Source organism: Bubalus kerabau, chromosome 6, assembly GCF_029407905.1.
Source record: "Bubalus kerabau isolate K-KA32 ecotype Philippines breed swamp buffalo chromosome 6, PCC_UOA_SB_1v2, whole genome shotgun sequence".
NCBI lineage: Eukaryota > Metazoa > Chordata > Mammalia > Artiodactyla > Bovidae > Bubalus > Bubalus kerabau.
The window spans coordinates 83,488,767-83,512,189 of record NC_073629.1 but is presented as its reverse complement, the minus strand read 5'-3'; the positions used below and the strand labels follow the sequence as shown (position 1 = coordinate 83,512,189).

At 36.0% G+C, this 23,423-nt stretch overlaps 1 protein-coding gene across 4 annotated transcripts in view; it reads right to left on the bottom strand.

The window, feature by feature from the left end:
* The window catches only part of DOCK7 (dedicator of cytokinesis 7), a 189,207-nt gene that overhangs the window by 6,712 nt on the left and 159,072 nt on the right, over positions 1-23,423 (bottom strand). For 2 of the 4 annotated variants that reach the window (XM_055585640.1, XM_055585642.1), the window contains 9 exons: positions 22,212-22,404; positions 20,418-20,561; positions 17,998-18,129; positions 16,407-16,421; positions 8,124-8,249; positions 6,286-6,375; positions 5,933-6,169; positions 5,453-5,596; positions 4,661-4,767 (listed from right to left, as the gene is read on the bottom strand). In XM_055585640.1, the coding sequence (XP_055441615.1) occupies positions 4,661-4,767; positions 5,453-5,596; positions 5,933-6,169; positions 6,286-6,375; positions 8,124-8,249; positions 16,407-16,421; positions 17,998-18,129; positions 20,418-20,561; positions 22,212-22,404 (1,188 nt within the window). Of the gene's footprint in view, positions 1-4,660; positions 4,768-5,452; positions 5,597-5,932; positions 6,170-6,285; positions 6,376-8,123; positions 8,259-16,406; positions 16,422-17,997; positions 18,130-20,417; positions 20,562-22,211; positions 22,405-23,423 lie in introns of all 4 variants that reach the window. The other 2 variants (XM_055585641.1, XM_055585644.1) reach the window with 1 other exon arrangement.

The window sequence follows — 23,423 nt, the reverse complement described above, 5'->3', positions numbered from 1 at the left end:
GGAAAAGACTCTGATACTGGGAGGGACTGGGGGCAGGAGGAGAAGGGGATGACAGAGGATGAGATGGCTGGATGGCATCACTGACTCGATGGACATGAGTCTGAGTGAACTCCGGGAGCTGGTGATGGACAGGGAGGCCTAGCGTGCTGCGATTCATGGGGTCGCAAAGAGTCGGACACGACTGAGCGACTGATCTGATCTGATTGTATAGATGTTTAGGAAGTCAACATACTCTGACCTTGGGTAAAAAATTTCTTAAGACACAAAAAGCAAGAGTCATAACGAGAAAGATGGAATTATTTTGCAATACTAAATTTAACAACCTCTGTTTATAAAAAAAAAAGTGCTAAGCCCCAAGTTCAGAAAAGATGTCTGTGATACAAATGATAAAAGATTACTTTTCCAGTATGTAAATACCCTTAGAAATCAGTAAGAAAAAGAATTCAATAGGAAAATGGCAAATAAAAAAAGAAGTTTGAACATTACAGAGAGGAAAGAGAAATAACTAATAAACACATGACAAGATGTTCAACCTCGCTGGTAATCCAGGAAAAGGAAATTTAAACTATGCTGCTGCTGCTGCTGCCAAGTCACTTCAGTCGTGTCTGACTCTGTGTGACCCCATGGACAGCAGCCCACCAGGCTCCCCTGTCCCTGGGATTCTCCAGGCAAGAACACTTGAGTGGGCTGCCATTTCCTTCTCCAATGCATGAAAGTGAAAAGTGAAAGTGAAGTCGCTCAGTCATGTCTGACTCAGCGACCCCATGGACTGCAGCCTACCAGGCTCCGCCATCCATGGGATTTTCCAGGCAAGAGTACTGGAGTGGGGTGCCATTGCCTTCTCCCAATTTAAACTATAATTACATATTATTTCATACCCACTAGACTGGTAAAAATTAGGGTGTCAGATAATATCAAAAGCGTCTGCCTACAATGCGGGAGACCCGGGTTCGATCCCTGGGTCGGAAAGATCCCCTGGAGAAGGAAACCCACTCCAGTACTCCTGCTTGGAAAATCCCATGGATGGAGGAGCCTGGTACACTCCAGGGGATCGCAAAGAGTCAGACACGACTGAGCGACTTCACTTTCACTTCCACTTTACATTGCAATAGGAACTCTCCCAAACACTACTGGTGAGAATTTAAATCTGGCTTACGCACTTTGGAAAAAGATGTGGTATTATCTGGTTGAAGTTGAACCTATGGATATGCCATGATTTATTTACTCTTCTGTTGATGGATATCTTGGTTGTCTCCTGGTTTTGTGTTTTGTTGTCGTTTTTTAGTTATAAAGAATACTCTTCAACTATTTCTTTACTTCTGGATATACAAGAGATATTTCTAGGGCTTATATACCTAAGAGTATGTAAAGAGTAAATACAAAAAAAAAAATGTTTATTGTTTTTAGGAATAAAAGAATGCAAACTGAAGTACCATTTACACTGATTAACAAGAGACACCGTATTCAAATAGCATTACATAAAGTAAGGTGTACTGCAACTAGTAGTACATTTGCATTCTTGGCATTGTTACTACTTAGAACTTTTTGGAACAGATTACATATTAGGAGCCAATAAAAATGCTCATGTACTTTGGCTCTGTAATCTTGAGCTTAATACTTTAATTTGGCAAAAGAAAAAAAATACACCTCATTACTATACCACACTTAAATTCAACTTAAATTCAGATATTTGATGAGATAATACAACTATTAGAATAATAGTTTTAACCTTAATTGAAAAAATAAGAATTTAAGATTATATATATAACAGTTGTGGTAGAACAAATATGCATATTAACATAAAATATATACAAATCAAAAAGACAGTATTTGCTGACTTGTAAGGTTTAAACCATGTAGTGTGGCTTTCTGCCTTTCTGTAATTTAAAAGAGAAAACCTTCTTTATAGTAACCCTTAAGGAGACCTGCAAACTATAGGAATTCATTACCTTATCATAAATAAACACAAAAAAGAGGACATCTGTTTTAGAACTGTAGTAATAGTAAAAATTCCCCCAAAAAATAGAAAGAAAATAAGCATTATTAGTATCTATGACCTAAAGAAGTATGTATTGTTCCAAGATCATCCAGCTCACAATCACAGTAGGGTTTTTTTGGTTCGTATTTGAAACATCCCAAATAATAAAATCAATGTTTAAAAAATTTTTGTCAGAGTATACTTGATTTACAATGCTGTGTTAGTTTCAGGTGTACAGCAAAGTGAATCAGTTGTACATATACATATATCCACTCTTTTAGATTCTCTTCCCATATAGGTCATTACAGAGTATTGAGTAGTTTCTGTGCTATACATTAGGTCCTTGGTGGTGGTGGTAGTTTAGCCACTAAGTTGTGTCTGACTCTTGCAACCCCATGGACTGTAGCCTGCCAGGCTCCTCTGTCCATGGGATTCTCCAGGCAAGAATACTGGAGTGGGTTGCCATTTCCTTCTCCAGGGGATCTTCCCAGCCCAGGGATTGAACCCAGATTTCCTGCACTGCAGGCAGACTCTTTACCGACTAAGCTACAAGGGAAGATATTTTACACATAATAGTGTGTATATGTCAGTCACAACAGAAGTCAGTCAATTCTACAAAAAGAAGCTTGCTTTCTTTACTCTGGTCGTTCATCTTCAACATACATTAGGAGCCATGGCTTCAGGTGTACAGCAAAGTGAATGTACAGCAAACGGTTTCTATAACCAAACCGATAAGGTCATCTAGCTCAATAATCAGATTATAAAATCCCGGACTTCCAATAAAGCTATCTGAAGTTTTTAAAAAGATGTTTACCATGTTGATGCAGGAGTAACTGATAACAATGACAGCTATTGCAGTGAGAATAAAATACTGTCTTGAGAGACTCGAACAAGTTAGTATTCCTCATATTTTCCTGATGACAAAAGTGCTGTAATGTGAAATTACTGCTACCCAAATAAACCCTTTCAGTGAATGATTTGATAAGAGAAACACAGTTCATAATATAAGAGAAACCAGAATAGGAAGTCAAAGACTGGCTTCTGACTATGGTTCTGATGCTGCTTCACTAGTTAACAAGTCATCTACTTAATGGTACTTAGTCTATTTCCACCAATGTTTGACTACTTGTCTTCAGAGACTACAGTTCCAGCTTCACTATTCATCTTTCTCAGAACAGATCTAAACTTTGCTCATGCTGGTTTTTTGGTTTTTAGTATATCCCTCCCCTCTTTTCTGACTGAAAAACTAATATTCATCTTTCAAGGTCCATTGTTTTTGTTGTTCAGTTGCTCAGCTGTGTCTGACTCTTTGTGACCCCGTGGACTGCAGCACACCAAGCTTCCTTCTCCTTCACCATCTCCGGAGCTTGCTCAAACTCATGTCCATTGAGTTGGTGATGCCATCCAACCATCTCATCCTCTGCCGCCCCTATCTCCTCCTGCCTTCTATCTTTCCCAACATCAGGGTCTTTTCCAATGAGTTGATTCTTTGCATCAAGTGGTCAAAGTATGGAAGCTTCAGCATCAGTCCTTCCAATGAATAATTAGGGTTGATGTCCTTTAGGATGGACTGGTTTGATCTCCTTGCAGTCTAAGGGACTCTCCAGAGTCTTCCTCAATACCACCATTCAAAGGCATCAATTTTTGGGCACTCAGCCTTCTTTATGGTCCAACTCTCACATCCATACATGACCACTGGAAAAACCATAGCTTTGACTAGATGGACCTTTGTTGACAAAGTAATGTCTCTGCTTTTGAATATGCTATCTAGGTTAGTCATAACTTTCCTTCCAAGGAATAAGCATCTTTTAATTTCATGGCTGCAATCACTATCTGCAGTGATTTTGGACTAGCCCTCAATAAAAAGCCTGGTTGGCACCTGAGTCTCTACTAGCTTCCCGGGTGGACATGATTTCCCCCATGCTGCCACGATTCTTTGCTGAACAATCAGCACATCTAAGTGACCACCCTTGGAGAGGACCCAGGGAAGCCTATACCTGGTTTCTTCCAGACTTCACCCCGTGCCCTTTCCCTTTGCTAATTTTACTTCCTACTCTTTCATTGTTAACAAACCATAGCCATGTATATGACTATATGCTGTCCACTGAGTCCTCCTAGCAAATCATCCCATCTGGGGGTGTTTTGGGAGGCCCCAATTCATCCAAGTATTATTTCATCTAATTTGCACAATCTCCCTGTGTGAGGTAGATATTATATCCTTACTTCATACATTAAAAACAGAGGATCATAAAGATTAAGTGACCTGGAAAAGAGACATATAAGGATAAGATCTGAAGACAAATTTTTTGCTTCCAAGTTTGCTGCTTGTATGTTTTCTGAGGGAAGAGAGACAGAAACTCTCACACCGAATGTTCAAAATAAATAACAGCTTTCAAAGTTAACTAGTTAAATGTCAAACTAATAATAGTTTCAAGTTAAAGATTTCCTGAATCGAGGTTTCTCTCATTTTCAAAATTTAAAACATGGCATTACATAGAGAATTGGGGGGGCAGGGATATATATATATATATAAAATACATATGGAGTAGTAAGTTATACTCAGACTACGTCTCATTGTGAACCATTTTCCTACAGTTTCTCCTTTCAATAATCCCTTAAGACTCATATCTGTGGATTAGGCATTCTCAATTTGAGTATCTTTACGTAGAAAACTTTGAATACCTTTTAGTAAAATCTTTGAAGCAAAGTCGCAGTTTATTATGATGTCTGAAGAGCTTTGGGTCACTGGGTATTTCAGATAGGAAAACCTGGGCAACTTCCAAAGGCCCCTGTAAAATAAGAAAATAAAACAAAAAGTATGTTTTTGTTTTTTAAATATTCACAGAAATAGAATTTACCAAGTCCATTTTTCTTAGCATCAAGATGTGTGCATTTAAGCTTAATACATATATGACTATGCCTATATTAAAACTTTTCAGAGACCAATTCTGACAATATGTTTATAGTTTTTCCTGATGCCAAATCTATACTTTTGCCCACAGCAATTAACTTATTATTTCATATTTCAAAGAAAATGAGTACGAGACAAAGCACTATTGTATTCATTAATGCCTTTTGCCTTGTATTTTTTATATTCTTTATCTTAGATATAACAGGTATCAGGCTATGGACAATCAGCTGTCAGTCCACTGATTATTAGACAATTTATTTTGCGAAAACAGTTTCCCCAAAGCATTCAGAATATTAGGAGGATATTTGGAATTAAAGGTAATCTTTTGTGAGTAAGTTATATCATTTGGAAGTAAAAACTCCAAATCACATATACTTTTAGGAGGTAAAGGCCTTAAAATCTTTATTTCAGTTTAACCTCTTATATTTTCAGTGTCTGTTCAACTACTTCTAACATATTTTCACTTGATGTAACACATTTGTGATTTCTGGAAAATATAATACTGTAATCATTCCAAATTCCATTTATAACTAAAACCACACAGTATTAGCAAACACTCCCACCTGATTCACTGTTGTGCCTACAGACCCCTGGAGAACCATCTGAAGCATTTTTGGGTCAGCTGGATCTTGATGTGTTGCAAATGCCAACTCCTGAGTTTTTTTCTGCATGTCTTCAATAGCAACTTCAATTGGTGTTAAGATGATCTGGGTGAAATAACATCTAATTAGGCCAGTGGATTGATTGAAAAAAATTTAGTGAGCTTTATACACAATCAATTAAAATAAGAAAAAAGTGGCAACTATAAAGTATTATCTAATAATATATCCTGAAACTTTGGATCATTAAATGAAAAAAAAAAAAAAACTTTTAAAGCATAAGCTGAAGATGAATGAGGGACTTAGAAAAGAAGCTGAAAGTTAATGACTTTAAAATGGGTCAAGTTCTAGTATGTTACCATACACAATGCTATGTCCACATTGTTCTCACATGGCTTCAATGTATTTGTTCCACTAATTCTTTTTCCCTCTTTGGAGTCTTACCTCCTCTTTGTGAGTGACATTGACCCTTGTCTTAATGTAAGGAAAGGCATGAGAAGTAGTCAGAATGGTCTTCCGTTTGAATTGTTCATGAAGTTCCCCATGGGCACGACCATCTAAAGTGAAGGGTGTACAGTACATGAAACGACGAAGATTATAATTTTTGTCAAAATATGTGATTCTGTCCTTCATCTCATATGTGTCAAAGTATGGTTCCACGTAGGTAATCTGAATATAGGCCTGAGAAATGAAAAAGTCCTTCATTTATTCACTGTTAAATTATTGTTTAGTCTTCCTCCAACAAAATCAGAGTCTCAAAGATGCATCTATGGGGCATCACAGTCTGTCAATCATACCTTGTTAGGATCTAATTTACACTTGTCCACAGGATTAGAATCTTTGATTACTTCAACTACATCCTCTCCAAATCTTTCTCCATAAAATCCCTAAAATAAAGAAAAAGAAATCTTTCACATGAAGTTAACAGTAGTAGAAAACAGAGAAGGCCTCTGAGGGAGACTCCTGAACAAAATGAAGCCGTTGAGTAGGTTCTTATAAGATGGTGTCAATGATTACAAAATAATAATTATTTACATTGACAGAATTTATAGTCTATCAAATTAACAGGGTCTCACTCCATATTTATTTGATATTATTCCCATTTACTCACTTTAAATAACACAAAATAAAAAAAAATAATTTTCACCAATGAAAATGTAGGATTCCACAAGAGATCCTCAAGAAAACCAAAAAGGGAACAGAAAGAAGAGACAAAAGAAATTCATTATATTTGATGTGTATAGGATATTGGACTTCCCTGGTGGCTCAGACGGTAAAATGTCTGCCTGCAATGCGGGAGACCTGGGTTCGATCCCTGGGTCGGGAAGATCCCGTGGAGAAGGAAACGGCAACCCATTCCAGTACTCTTGCCTAGAAATTCCATGAACTGAAGAGCCTGACAGGCTACAGTCCCATGGGGTTGCAAAGAGTTGGACACGACTGAGCGACTTCACTTTCAGAGTCTGATGTAACCTGACTTCTTACAGGCATGAGTCAATGAACAAGCATTCATTTTTCTGAATGATTAATGTAATGTTCCAGAATTTCCAAATAAAAACATTAACTTGTTGAAGTTCTGTATAAGTTCAGATTTTGAAAAGGTAACCCTGGGTCAAGAATGTAGTGACTTTTCCATATGACCCTGAGTGGCAGCATGGGCAAAAGACGGAGCTATTCAAAAGGAAAAATTAAGTCTGAATCCTCAAAGGAGAACAGACACTCCTACCTCAAAGATAACTTTTACGACTCAGTAAGTTTGAAAAATACCGTCTCAAAATTTCCCAAGACTTAATAGGCTTTTGAAAAAACAAGAAGTCACAGCTAAAACCAGTTTGTGGAAGTTGAGCCCTGTGAAGTCACCAATAAGAACAGAACGCTGAAGAAATTATCATCATCTGAGAATAAAAACCAGCCTACACTCTTCTGTCTATACAAATCACCTGGGGATTTGTTAAAATACAGATTTTAATTCAGAAGGTCTGAAGTGGGGTCTGAGATTCTGCATTTCAAACAAAACTCCCAGGTAATGTCAATGCAGATTCTGTCCATGGACCACACTTGGAGTAACAAAGACAGAGAAAGATTGGAAAGAACAACTATAGCAGAAAAGACAGGTTAGTTTCATAAACATTAAAGTTAATCATTTATTTTGAAAATTAAGTATCTGTATAAAGGTTAAAGGATTCTAAGAAGTGTTTTTAAAGTATAATTTCAAGCTTTTAAGTTCTAAAGATTACTTCACTGGGAATCAGTTAAGCCAAAAAGATAATGAACCTGGGTCAGAAATATCTTGGGGTTCTAGTTCCATGATTATTAATTCTTATAACTTTTTCTACAAAATGTGGATAATACTATACACATTTCTCCACAAATCATGGTAATTCTGAAAGATACAGGGTTTCTAAAATATGTGTGAAAATAGACCCTCAAAAAAATCAAGTTAATAATAATATTTTACTGTTGCTATCAAAGATTTTATAAATTCAAGAGAACATTATTGTACCTATCAAAAAGCCTTATACCCAAAAGGAGTAGATTATTTGGCAGGATCTGGCTTATTAAAGGATTAGAGCTAGATCTGAAAAGTCTATTCATCATAGAAAATACACATCAAGGATGACACCACAGTATTCACCTCCAATCTGTGAGATATCTCTGCGAGTTTGGTTATTGCAGGTTCCTTGTAAACAAATTCTTGTTCATCCAAATCCCCAAACTTAGTTCCATAAAAACCGACACGAAAATAGGTGCCAAACATCCGCTTACCATCCTAGGTGTAGGAAAACAGAGAAACTTTAATACAAAGACTTTTTGTCGTGCACATTCTGCTTAAATTGCTACGAGTATAAAATTCTCAAAACAATGTCAAAAGTTTTAATTCAAAACCACAATATTTTATTATTTCTCAAATGAAAGTAAAAACAAAATAATCTTTTCTTCATTATTTCTAACAAATAACATTGTGCAATTAGGGCTTTTACCGAATTACATATGGCATATATTTTTCAGGGACTGTACCAAGTGACATCCCATATAAGTCTATGTTTTTCTAAATCCATACAATTGAGATAAATTAACTTATTTTCTTTATTGCAAGAAAAGTTGCTTGGTATAAAATAAACTGTGTTTTAGTTATCCTAAAGTAGAGCATAAAGTTAAATTTAAAAACAACACTAACATATTTAGTTACCATTATTAGCCTTTATATTACTATCTCCTCATATTTTAAATGAGATCATAAAAGTTAGAAGCCGAGTGTAGCATCTGGCACAGAGTGGATGATCAGTAAATGTCAAGACCATCCTGAAGCACTGAAGCAAAACATTTACGATTAGTATCCCTCTGCTAATAAAAAATACTGTTATGTGTAAGAGTAACTAGAAATGGAATTAGGAAGGAAAAAATGCATAAATGAAAGAAGAAAAAAATTTGAGAAGAGTTGGTTTTTCTAAAGTACCCAAACCACCCACTGCATGCATTAACCACACACATTCATCCCAAGTACAAAGTATGCTAAAGTCACCTTAACTCTTACACAGAAGATTTGAAAACAAATTCTCTTGATAAAATACTTGGAAGTCTTTTGTGCTATTCTTACATTTTAGATACAAAGATGTTTCAAAGGATTTTGTGGTAGTGCCTTTATACACAGCAACACATGGCTGTTTATATACCTCAATTCTCTTTAAGCCTATTAAGTTTCATACTTATTTTTCCTTTATTTACTTCTTACTGCAAAGGCTTACTCCTTGGAAGGAAAGTTATGACCAAACTAGATAGCATATTCAAAAGCAGAGACATTACTTTGCCAACAAAGGTCTGTCTAGTCTATGGTTTTTCCTGTGGTCATGTATGAATGTGAGAGTTGGACTGTGAAGAAAGCTGAGCGCTGAAGAATTGATGCTTTTGAACTGTGGTGTTGGAGAAGACTCTTGCGAGTCCCTTGGACTGCAAGGAGATCCAACCAGTCCATTCTAAAGGAGATCAGCCCTGGGATTTCTTTGGAAGGAATGATGCTAAAGCTGAAACTGCAGTACTTTGGCCACCTCATGCGAAGAGTTGACTCATTGGAAAAGATTCTGATGCTGGGAGGGATTGAGGGCAGGAGGAAAAGGAGACAACAGAGGATGAGATGGCTGGATGGCATCACTGACTCAATGGACGTGAGTTTGAGTGAACTCCGGGAGTTGGTGATGGACAGGGAGGCCTGGCGTGCTGCGATTTATGGGGTCGCAAAGAGTCGGACACGACTGAGCGACTGAACTGAACTGAACTGCAAAGGCAAAGGGGTATGTAAAGTAAGTTACAAATGAAACAGATAATAAAGCAAAATGGAAAATTCTGATCCTCAATTTACCAGCCTTCTGACAATAAAAACAAAACAAAAAAAATACAATTGAGTAAAAATATGTCCACATTTTGTCCAGAAGAAATATACTTTTAAAGAAAAATGTCTCTAGAGTTAAAGGAGGTTTCTAATAAAAAAAAATTGTTTCAATTATTTCAAACTTTAACAGACAAAATTAACTTCTATAGCAAATGAAATTTCTCTAGATAGGTTAAATATATTCAATCAAAATTCTGATTAAAACCATCAACAAGCCAATGGAGCAATATTTAATATAATCAAGAAATGAAGGCCCCACTGCCTGGAAAATAAAAAAGGCATGAGAAAATTAAAAATTTGTGATTGTTTTTTCCAAAAAAATACCATACATGAATATATTTATTTACTCTTTGGAAGCACAAATATTAAAATATTGTTATCCTGGCTGTACTCCTCTCAGAGCTTTCCAGTTTAAGATTTCTATTCCAAATCTTCAGTATTATGACCTTTTAATTATTTGAAAACTGCTATCTTCACTTTATTAGTCTTTTGATGGCACCTTTTAAAGTGTGGTATCCCAGAAACAGACACAACATACACTGATCTGATCAGTGTAGAGATCAACGGGCTCACTGCCTCCCGGGATGTGGACTTAAATTCAATTAATGCAGCTTAAAACTGAACAAGTTCCTGAGCAGCCATTTTAAACTCTTTTTATTCACTTTCTCATACTGACATTCAGTTCAAGGAAAAAAAAATATTGAGTGCTTGTAATGTGTTAGCCACTGCTCATCCTCAGTTCAGTTCAGTCGCTCAGTCGTGTCTGACTCCTTGCGACCCCATGGACTGCAGCACGCCAGGCCTCCCTGTCCATCACCAACTCCCGGAGTTTACTCAGACTCATCCATAGGAATAGGAAAATAAAAATAAGTAAGACTTGGCTCCTCAAGAGAGTAAAAAAATGTATTCAAATAATTACAATACAAAAGGTTATAAGCTCTGATAAAAAGTGTCTTGAGAAAGGAAAGATAAATCCTGTTGGAGCCAGGTCACAAAAGAGGTGACACACAGAAAGGATTCTGCAACCTAAAAGAATGGCTGAGCGGACGCGGGAGGGAAGGAAAGCACGTTCTAGGGGAGGCGAGGGAAGGAGGGTGGAGCGGAGGGGGGGGGTGGGAGGGACAGAAGAAGAATAAAAATGAAGGTAAGAGTCATTAAACAACGTATATGAGGTAACCATCCATCCATTCACATATTTATTGAAGGTTTACTATGTGTCTATAAACTAGACACTAGTGATATATCTGTGAACAAAACCGAGTGGTCAGGCAGGTCTCACCAACAGGTGACATGTGAACAAAGACGTGAAGGCGGTGTAAGAGTTATTCATGTGACTCTCCAGGGGAGGTGCATTCCAGGCAGAGGAAAGAGCCAGTGCAAAGGACAGGAACCCCCTCCTGTGTTTGAAGAACAAGAAAGTGGCTAGAGTGGTAAGGCAGAATATGCAGCAGGGAGAAGATCAGAGGAGATAAGATCAGAGAGGAGTTACTAGAACTGAAAATGAGTGTGTACAGTAGAGTGAGGAGATTTATTTTCAACTTACAAAGAGTTCCCTAATGTAAAACCATTGACTCTATCATGTTCATGAAAGTTTACTCATATAGCTTTATCTTCAAGAAAGATATCACTTTATCTTACTTCCTCTTCAGAGGTTTGGACCACAGGATGATAACCATTTTTCCTCTGAATTTAAAAAAAATATATTTTCCTTCTATCTAGTCTATATTTTTCTAGCAGTATCTTCCTTTAATGTCATGAATTCTTTCTGAACTTCCCACCATTCCCACACTCCAATTATTCTTCCTCAGCAGTACTTACTGATTCCACCATCCTGTGTATAATGAAACTACATCCCAAACAAGGAAATCCATCTACTCATCTATCCATGTCTCTAGTGGTTGAAATCTCTTATGACAAATAAGTTTTTTCTAGTTTTGTTATCTTTATTTAGCAGGAAACATTCAGTTGGGCTATTGTGTATTTCCACACTGACATCACTTCCAAAACTTCTTTCATCTTCACCCATAGTTCTCTAATACATTTCTCTCAAGTTAACTGATTTTTCAGATAGGCAGACCAGTGTTTCCCAGGGGTAATCTCCTTCTCTTCTATTAGATCTATCCCCCTTAAAGAACATACACTTTTATCAGTTTATTTAGTCATAGAGCTTGACCTGGGAACCTAATACCTCTTAGATTTCACAGCTAAACTGTGTTAAGATTTCAAGTAATTATAGTGATAGTAATGATGATGATAATAATAACAATAAAAATAATAATCACCAACATTTTTAAAGTATTGAGAATCCCAGGGATGGGGGAGCCCGGTGGGCTGCTGTCTATGGGGTCGCACAGAGTCGGACACAACTGAAGTGACTTAGCAGCAGGGTTTCCCTGGTCAGCTGGTAAAGAATCCGCCTGCAATGCAGGATACTGGGTTCGATCCCTGGGTTGAGAAGATCCCCTGGAGAAGGGAATGGCTTCCCACTCTAGTATTCAGGCCTGGAGAATTCCATGAACTGTATAGTCCATGGGGTCACAAAGAGTTGGACACAATTGAGTGACTTTCACTTTCACTTCACATGTACTAGATACTGGTTATCCACTTTACATGGGTTATGCCAATTCTTATCACAACTCTCAGATATCATTATTTTCACCCTCTTTTTATAAATGAGGAAAAGTAATTTGCCCAAGGTCACACTGCTAGCCAACAGTGGAACTCAGAGTTAAATCCTAGTATATTTGACACCTGAGTCCAAGCTCTTAATTACACTATTTAATCCCTGTATTCTATATACTCATATACAAATATGAGGACATAAGTATGATCCCTGAACCATTTTTCACTTCTCTGATGTCTTCCTTGAGAGTTTCTGAGAATTTCCCTGAATAGCTGAGATTTCCCGGGTCCCTTCCTCCCTAAGTTTTGTCTTCCTCTATATTACAACACTGTCTCTACTGAAATTGTTATTACATGTTTGCATCTCCTTTCTGCACACTTCAGTATGAAAATCAGGTTAATGATTTTCATAAACTTACCAGATATATTCTTCTAAGATATATCCTACCACATTTCTTATCAGATGTTCAATTTTAACCTTTGTATGTTCCAGTCCAGGAAAAAATAATCATGTTCAATATCATCTAATAAATAAATGTTTGCTGTCCATATCTTTTTCTCATCAGAAATAACATAAAGGGCAGAACCCAGCCAGTAGTACCACATCATCAGGTGCTTAGTCATGGGTCTATACCAAATATTAGGGAGTCATCAACTATCAGAAAGTACCTCTTCATAGAGTTCTTCTCATCACATTTTCCTTACTTTGTCATATCTGACTTCATCTCTTTGCCTTTCCTGAGATAAATACTCATGGATGTTTTATCCCTACACAGGTCTAGTTTCTTCTTTAGAGTGCCACATTTTCACACTTAACTAATTGTAAAAGTTTTTGCTTTTTTTTTTCATACTCTTTCAGCCTCCTGCCCCCCATCACCTATTAAAACTTGCTGCTTCCCATTCTACTCTTTACTCACTTGGATGAGTTTATTTACCTCATGCAGCCTCAGCGTGCATGGATTGTGTTTAGTTGCTTAGTCGTGTCTGACTCTTTGCAACCCCATGGACTGTAGCCTGCCAGGCTCCTCTGTCCATGGAATTCTCCAGGCAAGAATACTGCAGTGGGTCACCATGCCCTTCTCCAGAGCATGGATTAGAGCATATAAAAATTCAACAGGAGACACTGCACCAGAACTATGGCTAGTATTTCTTAGCATATAAAAACCAAAATATTGGCTCATCTTCATGTCCATCCAGTACAATGAAAAGAGTTAATATATAGTTATCTTGCATGCTTGAATCTCAAAAGTTAGAATACCTCATTTTTCTTTAGTGACTTAGTAGAGAGACTTCAGCTTAAACAAGCTAAGCCCATCTTCTCCAGCCTTGCTGGAGACTATAATATATACCTACTAGAGTGGTGTATTTCCCCTTGGATGGTGAAATATGTTGTAATTTTTTGAAGAAAAAAATGGAGACAGTGTTATGTGACTATGTTATCAATAGTTGGGGAATGATTATTCTGAACATAATAAACTTGCATTAATCTACTTCTGAATACAAACTGTTCACTATTTGATAAATGGATAAATGTATCTTTTAAAATAAAATATGTGCACACAAAACATAAAATGGCTATAATTTTCCATACAGAAATTCAATATTTCTTTTCTCCAAAAATAATTTTTAAATGCGATTATAAGTAAGACATTTTTAAACATACTTTTTCCCCTATTATTTCAAGAAAAATAAATGTACTTGGGAAAGAGAAAATAAATAGTAAACAGTCATTCAGATATTGAAATTGGCAGAGCAAGTAACAGTTACCATGATTTAAGAAAGGTTTATGACTTGCTATTTTATATGGTAAATATTTTACCAAATTTGCTACCAGGTTTTAGAGTTATCTTTTACACACACACACAATCTCACACACACAGCCCTAAAAAGCTTTGCCAACTCAAATGATTTGTACTAAATCAAGGAGCACAGTGAAAAATGAAATACAGTGCTAATATATAAGCTCAGATCAAGGAGGGAGCTATCAATTCAAAGACCCTTTCTATAGTGTATCAGATATCCTTACTGGATCTCAATCCAGTGAGAGTTCCTTAAGAATACTAGAAAATTAGCTAGGAACCATAGCTTTTAGAAAAAATGAAATTACTGAAGTTTTCCCAGAGTCAAAAAGAAAAATATTCACAAGATAGGAACTTACCACAATAGACAATAGTAAAAGTAGGGAGTAGGGTCAGCAACCAGGGGCAAGAGAGAAGAGAAAACAGAAAGCATTTTAATTAGGGAAATTTCAAAACAAATAAGCAGCAAATGGTAGCAAACATACTTTTAAAATGCAAGCATCCACTTAAGTTTTACAAGGGAAAAGCAAAAAACAAACGTGCAACAATTTTAGAAGCTACAAAGCTAAAGGTCCAGTGAAAGGCAGTGACAAGAATATAAATAAGAAAATAAAGTCCGTGTGACTTTTATCATGCAATAAACATGATGACAGAATATTAATCATAACCAGTGAAAATTACACCTTTCAGGGGTCGATTTAGCATCAAGCAGACTAGTAATAAACTGCTCAGAGGTTCAATGTCTCTTCTTTCATGCTTACTTTTCACCTACTTTCATTTTGTGTTAGGAAATCCATAAGTAACTTTACTACTCAGAGATAACCATGGAAAGTCTCTATATAAGTCTTAATTGAGACACAAAAATGAGACATTCTATTCTGGGTATAAAAAAAGTCATACACATTTCATCTGGGGAACTAAGGTAGATTAACGGTACTGGTTTCATCTGAAGAAAAACAAAAGGTGGCAACTAATTCAGAAATGGAAGAGAATGCAATAGTAACACTCATTCTGAAGGTTTTCTAGCTGGGTCTCAAAACAAGAACTGCAAAAGCAAACAGAGAAAGCCTAAACTGTTTAATCAACATAAACCTGACTACAAAGTGAAAGGCAAAGCAGAAAAATTAACAAATATTAATACTCAGCTTTAAATAAACTGTCTTATTAATACCTTGCTTTACCTCATCAAAATGAATTATTTTGTAGAATTTTTTATTTTATAGAATTCTTTCCTTTTCAGAAAGGTTTTTTAAAAAGGTAATCAATTCTTTCTGGCCTTTTTCAGGTATGATTTGATTTATATATAACTTCATGAGCCTAACTATTATACTTACTCCCTAAAAGGAAGTATACACAGTCTTCATTGAACACAATTATCAAACATTGTCAGAAAATGAGGTCAAGTTAAATTTCAAGTTCTCTCAATCTGTTTTCCCTCCCCCCAACAAAATTCAAATGACAAAAGTGAATTTCCTTCCTCAGTAGTACTTAAGGTGAAGTGACTCAAGATCAGGCTAACATACTCTTTTATCAATTCCAAGATGCACATTTTTTTGCCCATATTTTAGTATCTCTGTAGTTGGCATTCATTTTTCAACTGATGGGATGTTGGAGTTTAATATACAGGGATTGTTTGTTTTTCTAATCTTTCTTAAAGGAATGTGAAATAATGGGATATGTTACAATTGATAGCATCTTAGATCAGATGAAATATTTTATATTTACACCTCTGAGCAATAACACATAAATCGACCTCTGTAGAATGAGGTGAAACAATATGGTTAAACAAAGGAAATCTTGTGTGTAAATGCTGATGAAAGAAAATGCTTCGAAGGATAAAAACAAACTAAAGTGATGACAAAGTGGCTCATTTACCAAAGAATATCATTAGTGTAACATATGGATTTCCATGCACTGCCTACAACCTCTTAATAACAAATTTCTTAACATAACTTACAGTATTTTAACAAAATTTCTTTGGTTAATGAATTCAGTTGACAGCAGACAGCAACAGAATGCCCACAGCTAGCACATGTGGGCAAAGCATTGGCATAAGAAATCTGATCAAATCAATCTATTAGTGTCTTTAACTAACTAAAACATTACCTACCTCCCAGCCAGTACTCTGTATAATAAAAAAGTGAAAAAGGGCAAGTCATAAAAAAAAACTGTTTAAAAAGAACAAAAAAAAAGCCAAAGGAAGTTCAGTAGTGTAAGAAACCATATACCATAAATTCTTCTCCATACAGAAAACACTAGTGGGTATTTTAAACACCATATTCCTTCACTTAAGACCTATGATAATTTTATAAATTGCTTGTTCAAAACCAGGAAGCTAAAATTTCACCATTTAAAACTTTAATAAGTAAAAAGTACAAATTTAGGGGAAAGAAAGCTAAGTGCTTGTTTCATTTGTGTCTAAATTAGATCACTAACTAACGGGAGCTGTACTTCACTGAAGTACCCAGGGTAAGCCGGAACAGAAACTGAAATTTTGCCCAAATGTCTTTGATACAAATGGATGGAAGTTTCTTGGAAGCTGCTCGCTCTAAATGTTCCAGGCCTGACCTGTGTAATTTGCAATTTGTGTAACATATGGGAAGCTGCGATGAGATTTAACAGTATAACTGATTATAAAAAGACCCACCTGCTATGATCCAGAATTCTAATGATCTTTCGCAACTCCAATATTTTATTAAATGGCAATAAAATCCTGGCTTAACAGGATAGCAGCCCTATTTAAGTTTTTCAGATTATATCAATTCATCTAGAACAGCTTAGCCCATGGCAAGAAAGAGGAAGTCAAGCTGATAAGACAATAAAGTGGGACTAATACTGCACGCGAAAGTGGAAAAACAATACTATACTTCAATTCTTAGGTGATGGCAATAGCAGACAACAGCACAGGTAGCACAGGAAAGGGAACAGGAGAGTGGAGGAGGAGGACCCTTAGCATAGCGTTTCAGAGTATTTCAACGGAGCCAACGACTTAGCTTCAGGGAAATCAACTGCTAGTAGTCTACTTCATTTTAAACCAAGCTTATTTTAATTTTAAAGATAATATGTGGATCCCATGAAGTAAAAATAAGTACTGACATCATACTATTATAATCGAATAAACTTACAACTATTTATTATTTTACAACTATTTATTATAAATCGAATAAACATACAACTATTTATTATTTTCACTAAATATTACTTTTACATTAGAAATATGTCAGAGGATGACTGAATAAAAATATCTGGAAAAAAGTTAAAAGTTCAGTTGAAATCATTAAAAATATTAAGAGTTTATTAAGCTTTCATATCATTTAATAAAAAGTTAAATATAACAACATTTTGGCAAAAAATGAACAGAAATCAATTTAAAAAATCAAATTCCTAACTATTACCCACACTGTGAAACAGAAAGTAACTCACAACTAAAAAAAAAATTACCAACTAGTAATAATTCAAAAAAGTGAAGAAAAAAGAGAAGCTATGTGGGAAGGTTATGATGATCATAATCTACTTTAGGTTAAATTCATTGTTGTTAATGAGTCTTGCTTTGGCCATGAACCATCATTTTGACACTGTTCATTTGTAACTTGATTAAAATGGTCATTTCATGGGATCTAGTTTGACTTAGTACAAAGTAACACTAAAGCTTGTAGACAGTTTTTTCCACTTACACTGAAGTTAGAAAGTACAACTGTTACCTGATGAACAATTTTGCTGAAGGCTTCCTGAAGTTTACCATGAATCGTGGATAGTTTCTTTGCATCCCGATTAGCTTCATGAATAGGAATAAGTACTTTGTAAACTTCATTAACTGCTTCATACATGCCAGCCTATAAAAATAATAAGAGATTGCTTTCTTTTACATCGATAAGAGAGTGAATTGCAATTTATGAACTCACAATATTTCCAAGGCAATGCTAGTATTTTCCAATAGGACATAAAAACAAATGCTACTGATTTTTAATTTGATTAAGACCTAATAAAATAATTTTGCACAATATATTATCTCTTCTATTGCATGAAAACATATGTGTGTGTATTTGTGTTTTTGTATTTAAAATACACACATGTACATATAGGTATACTTATACTTCTATATAATTTGAACTGGACATTCTGCTTTTACTACTCAGTAATTACTTAACTAAAATAAATGTGTGTATGTGTGTGTCCTTATATGTGCATATAAACTTTTGCAGAAACAAATTCAGAGCAGAGACATAGAAACCCAATTATTACAAGTCACAGATACACAAATATCACATAAACCTATTGCTTCCTAGGACACTAAAATTATTAACTTTCCCCAAATATTAAACTGGCACAGAAAATCTTAAGGGAATTCTCCTATGGAAAAATCACTGATCTTTAACAAAACGTAAGAAGATTCTGAGCCACCAGATTTTATTCAAGTAGGGGTTTTGGTTTACTAGTGGTTGGCCAAGTGTTGCTCTGATTATAATCAGAGTGAGTGACAAAACATGTTTATACTGCTATCCCCTTTTCTTGTAATGGATTGGTGGCTGTGGTGAAGGAAAAGGGATATTTTCCAAGAGTCACTAAGTTCCCATTGCTTCACAAATCAGCATTTTCCCAAGAAAATAAACATATGGTTCTTATATTTTCTAGTCAGCTCACAGGAGTATATTTAAGCAATCATATAGCTGCAATAGTAAAATATATTCAGTGTAACTAAAATATCCCAGTAATTATTTTAATTAATATTAAATAGATAAACTGAAAAAGAATGAAATTCATAATTAAATGCTATTGCAAAATAAAGGCTTCTGTAACATAAGCCACTGTAACCCAATTTAAATTCACTGCTGTGAATTATTAAAATTACACACATATACAGAGAATATTCCATTAATAGCAAAAACTTTTTTCCCTACTAGTTCAGATCCCTTAAACTGAAGCTCAAGGAATAGAGATCTGGGAATGGAATCAGGACAATCAAGGTCTTCAAAAACAAGAAATTTTAAAGAGGACAAACACCTAATGTTCTTTGAGTCTCAGAATCATTTTTACATGAGTTACTTCTAAGTGCCTATAATGATGAGAGGATGGTAACAGCAAACCTACTAAAACTTACTTGGAGCCAGGCACTGTGATTAGCACTTTACATAGGTTAATTCATTTAATCCTGACAGCAGTGCTTGAAGTACATACTATTATTAGATGCATTTAATGGATAAGAAAAGTAAGGCCCCGGTAGGTGGAGTAATTTGCGCCTGAAGTGCTTTAACTACTAAGTGCTTAACTACTAAGATGGCAGAGAAAGGGGCTAGACGCCTCCTAAATCTATACCCATAACCAACATATTGCTGGGTAGGGTTAAGGCCAGGAGAAGCAACAACCGATTCCCAATAACAGTACAGTGGGGAAGTAATGACTATTACTTAACTACATCAGGAAATAGTACATTACATCAAGCTTCCCTTTTACCCTAACATGGACCTCACTGTCTTGCAAACCTTGGTGCTGGGACACTGAACACTCATCAGAAAACTCACAGAAAGGAGGTGATGCTATCAACATGGCTCAAGAAAGTAAGCAAGGATTCAGCGAGCTATTTTTTTTCCTTCACCAATAAATATCGCATCTCTGATCCACATGACTGCTTCAATTCTTCATATACAGATGGGGAGGGACAAGGACTGGACTTCTAGCATGGTAGGGAAGTCAGACGAGGGATCTAGGACGTAGTTCATAAAGTTCCTGATAAGACTTCAATGTCTACCCAATAGAGCTCATTATGCCACCAAACCGGTGAGAGGCCATAACTTTCCTGAGCACCAGAGGCTTTTTTAAGGTTTTAGAAAATGTTTGGTGGTAAAAGTTTTCTTAAAAAAAAAAAACAAAACTCTTATAGACCAAGTGCTGGTTCCCAAACAAGCAGATGAAAAACACTGGAGGAAGTGACAGACTATTAAAATAAAAAGGAATAAGCAATGATGAATGTGAAAAGAAAATCCATTACTAGAGAGTTCTTAATATATTTAGAGAAAATTATCATAAATGAAAAGCACAGTCATAAGCAGAAAGCATAAATATACATGTCACTAATAACTAAGAAGTACATAATTGTGGGAAGAAATGAACAAGAGTCATCTACCATAGAGAAAGAAGCAGCTGCTTGTTCCAGTAATCCCACAAGTCCTGACTCAGTAAAGTACTTTCCAGAGCAGATACCTTCTTCATCTGGAGATACCACGTCATCTGAGACTGCAGATTCTTCTAAAACATTAGAGGAAATATTCTAGGAGGAAAAAAATGTTTAGGTTTGTGAAATGGAATTAATTTCTTAACATGAATGACATATATGAAGTAATTGAAGATGAAATACAGCTATCGGCTTATTAAAAAAAGGGGGGTAGTCAATGCAAAGCTAACAGACAAATCTCCAAAAGCTTCTTGTATTGTGAAGATGACAATAAAATGTAACACCACTGCTATCTAACTTTTCCATTAATAAAAAGTTGTAAGAAATTTTAAAAAATCATGGGCTAAGGAAAATTGTAATATGACATAGAACACCTAAAGTGACTTAAACAGTGTTTATTTTTAATTTAATTGATGTTGTTAAAACTCCCTATCAGGGAAACTGAGATACAAAAATGGTCTCAAGGGTTGCCTGCTGCTGCTGCGTCTGCTGCTAAGTCGCTTCGATCATGTCCGACTCTGTGCGACCCCACAGATGGCAGCCCGCCAGGCCCCGCCGTCCCTGGGATTCTCCAGACAAGAACACTGGAGTGGGTGGCCATTTCCTTCTCCAATGCATGAAAGTGAAAAGTGAAAGTGAAGTCGCTCAGTCGTGTCCGACTCTCAGTGACCCCATGGACTGCAGCCTACCAGGCTCCTCTGTCCATGGGATTTTCCAGGCAGGAGTACCGGAGTGGGGTGCCATTGCCAAGGGTTGCCTAACATACATCAAATTAATGAAAACACTCAGGTATAATAAAAAGCCCTCTTATCCAACGAGATTGGGATCTGTCATCACTTCTGAAAAGGAAATGATACATACATACCTTAAATATTTTATTTGAACCTAGATAGTCACACATTTGTCAATTTCTTGAAGTAGATCTAAGGCCTTTTCTTTGTGTATGGGTCTCAAGATCAGAGTTCCATGTAATCTCTTTTGACTAAATACCCACAATGTAACCTCCATTTAAGATTTTCAGTTTTGGTTTCTTTAGAGTAAAAACTTGAACTTAAGAGATTATCAAATTATCCTAGATTTCTTGGAGATTTTCCCTCAATCTTTTTCTATTTGTCTTGATCTCTTTGCAAAATATTCAGCTTATTAATAATTTTCACGGAAACAATAACTCACTTTCTTTTTGTATGTTGATTTATCAGAGAACATAATATTTAAATAATTTTTATAACTTCCCAAAACTGGAAGTAAGAGGCTTTGAAGAAAAGAAAAGCATAATTGACTCTTGGTAGACAAAGAATTCAGCCAGTGGGTCAGAGGTATGTAGCCCTACTAGAGCATAAACTATCATCTCTGAGTCATATCTTAGCATATTTTATATAAGCATAAATAATGGAGAATGCTGGTTTACCTGGTATTTTAATTAAAAGCCAATTAAGAGTGTCCACTATCCTGATTTTCAATATTCTGAATGTATTTCATAGATGCTATGAAGTCCATAGCAGTATAGGCAAAGAGAATAAATATACTTTACACAGCACTGATAATGTACAGGTAAGAAAACATGGAAGAGAATTAACAAGAAATACTCTTTAAAAACATATTAATGAAAGTGATAGTGAAATGTTAATTCTTCTTGTGAAGCATCACTTTCAGTCTGTGCTTTCACTATAAGCTGAATGAATATAAACAGCAGTGAGAAAAGTTAAATCCAAAAAAGGACATACCTTGATTAAGGCAGATTCCTACCTGAAATGTTACACATCCCACGGGAAGATATTTCCGGTCCTCCAACATGCTCAGATATTCAGCGACAAGCGCTGCTGAGTGAACGAGGCACTGGGCAGCTTCAGCATGATTGCTGCGCTCCGAGTGTTTGCCAGCCATGTTCTGCAACCAGGTCAGCCGCAGATCTGGAGAGGTCTGGTAGCCCTTGGCAATTCTAGTTACAACAGAAATTCTCAATTAGCATTTGCTTCCTAATCTAGAAGGGAGTTCTAATTGCTTGTTTAGTGTGTAGGCTTCTATTACTAAACACAACCTATTAAGACAAGCTTTTGGGTGGTATGAACATGCTTTTGAGTGTACTTAGAGAAATAATTGTGGGCCCATGGAATGGTGAGTATCAGGTTTTTTTTGCAGGGGTAGGGGAAGCTTTAAAAAAAAAAAGATATTTTATATGAAAATCTGCCCTTTAAGGAAACAATCAGTAATGGAAGATCTGGGAATTTACATGTTTATTATGGGGCTCTAAATAAGTTTTATATTCAAGGAAAAAAATTTATAAAAGATTCTTTCATTGTATCATCTTAATTTTAAAGGAAATATTTTATTCTTGTCTTTAAGAAACTCCAAAACACTAAAAAATGAAGGTCAAATGGCAAAGAAAAAGTCAAGCTTTACTTACATCTTTGAAGATACAATAGGAATTACAAAATTCTAAAAATACCCAATAAAAGGAAAGTTATGACCAACCTAGATAGCATATTGAAAAGCAGAGACATTACTTTGCCAACAAAGGTCCGTCTAGTCAAGGCTATGGTTTTTCCTGTGGTCACGTATGGATGTGAGAGTTGGACTGTGAAGAAGGCTGAGTGCTGAAGAATTGATGCTTTTGGACTGTGGTGTTGGAGAAGACTCTTGAGAGTCCCTTGGACTGCAAGGAGATCCAACCAGTCCATTCTGAAGGAGATCAGCCCTGGGTGTTCTTTGGAAGGAATGATGCTAAAGCTGAAACTCCAGTACTCTGGCCACCTCATGCGAAGAGTTGACTCATTGGAAAAGACTCTGATGCTGGGAGGGATTGGGGGCAAGAGGAGAAGGGGACAACAGAGGATGAGATGGCTGGATGGCATCACTGACTTGATGGACGTGAGTCTCAGTGAATTCCGGGAGTTGGTGATGGACAGGGAGGCCTGGCGTGCTGCGATTCATGGGGTCGCAGAGTCGGACATGACTGAG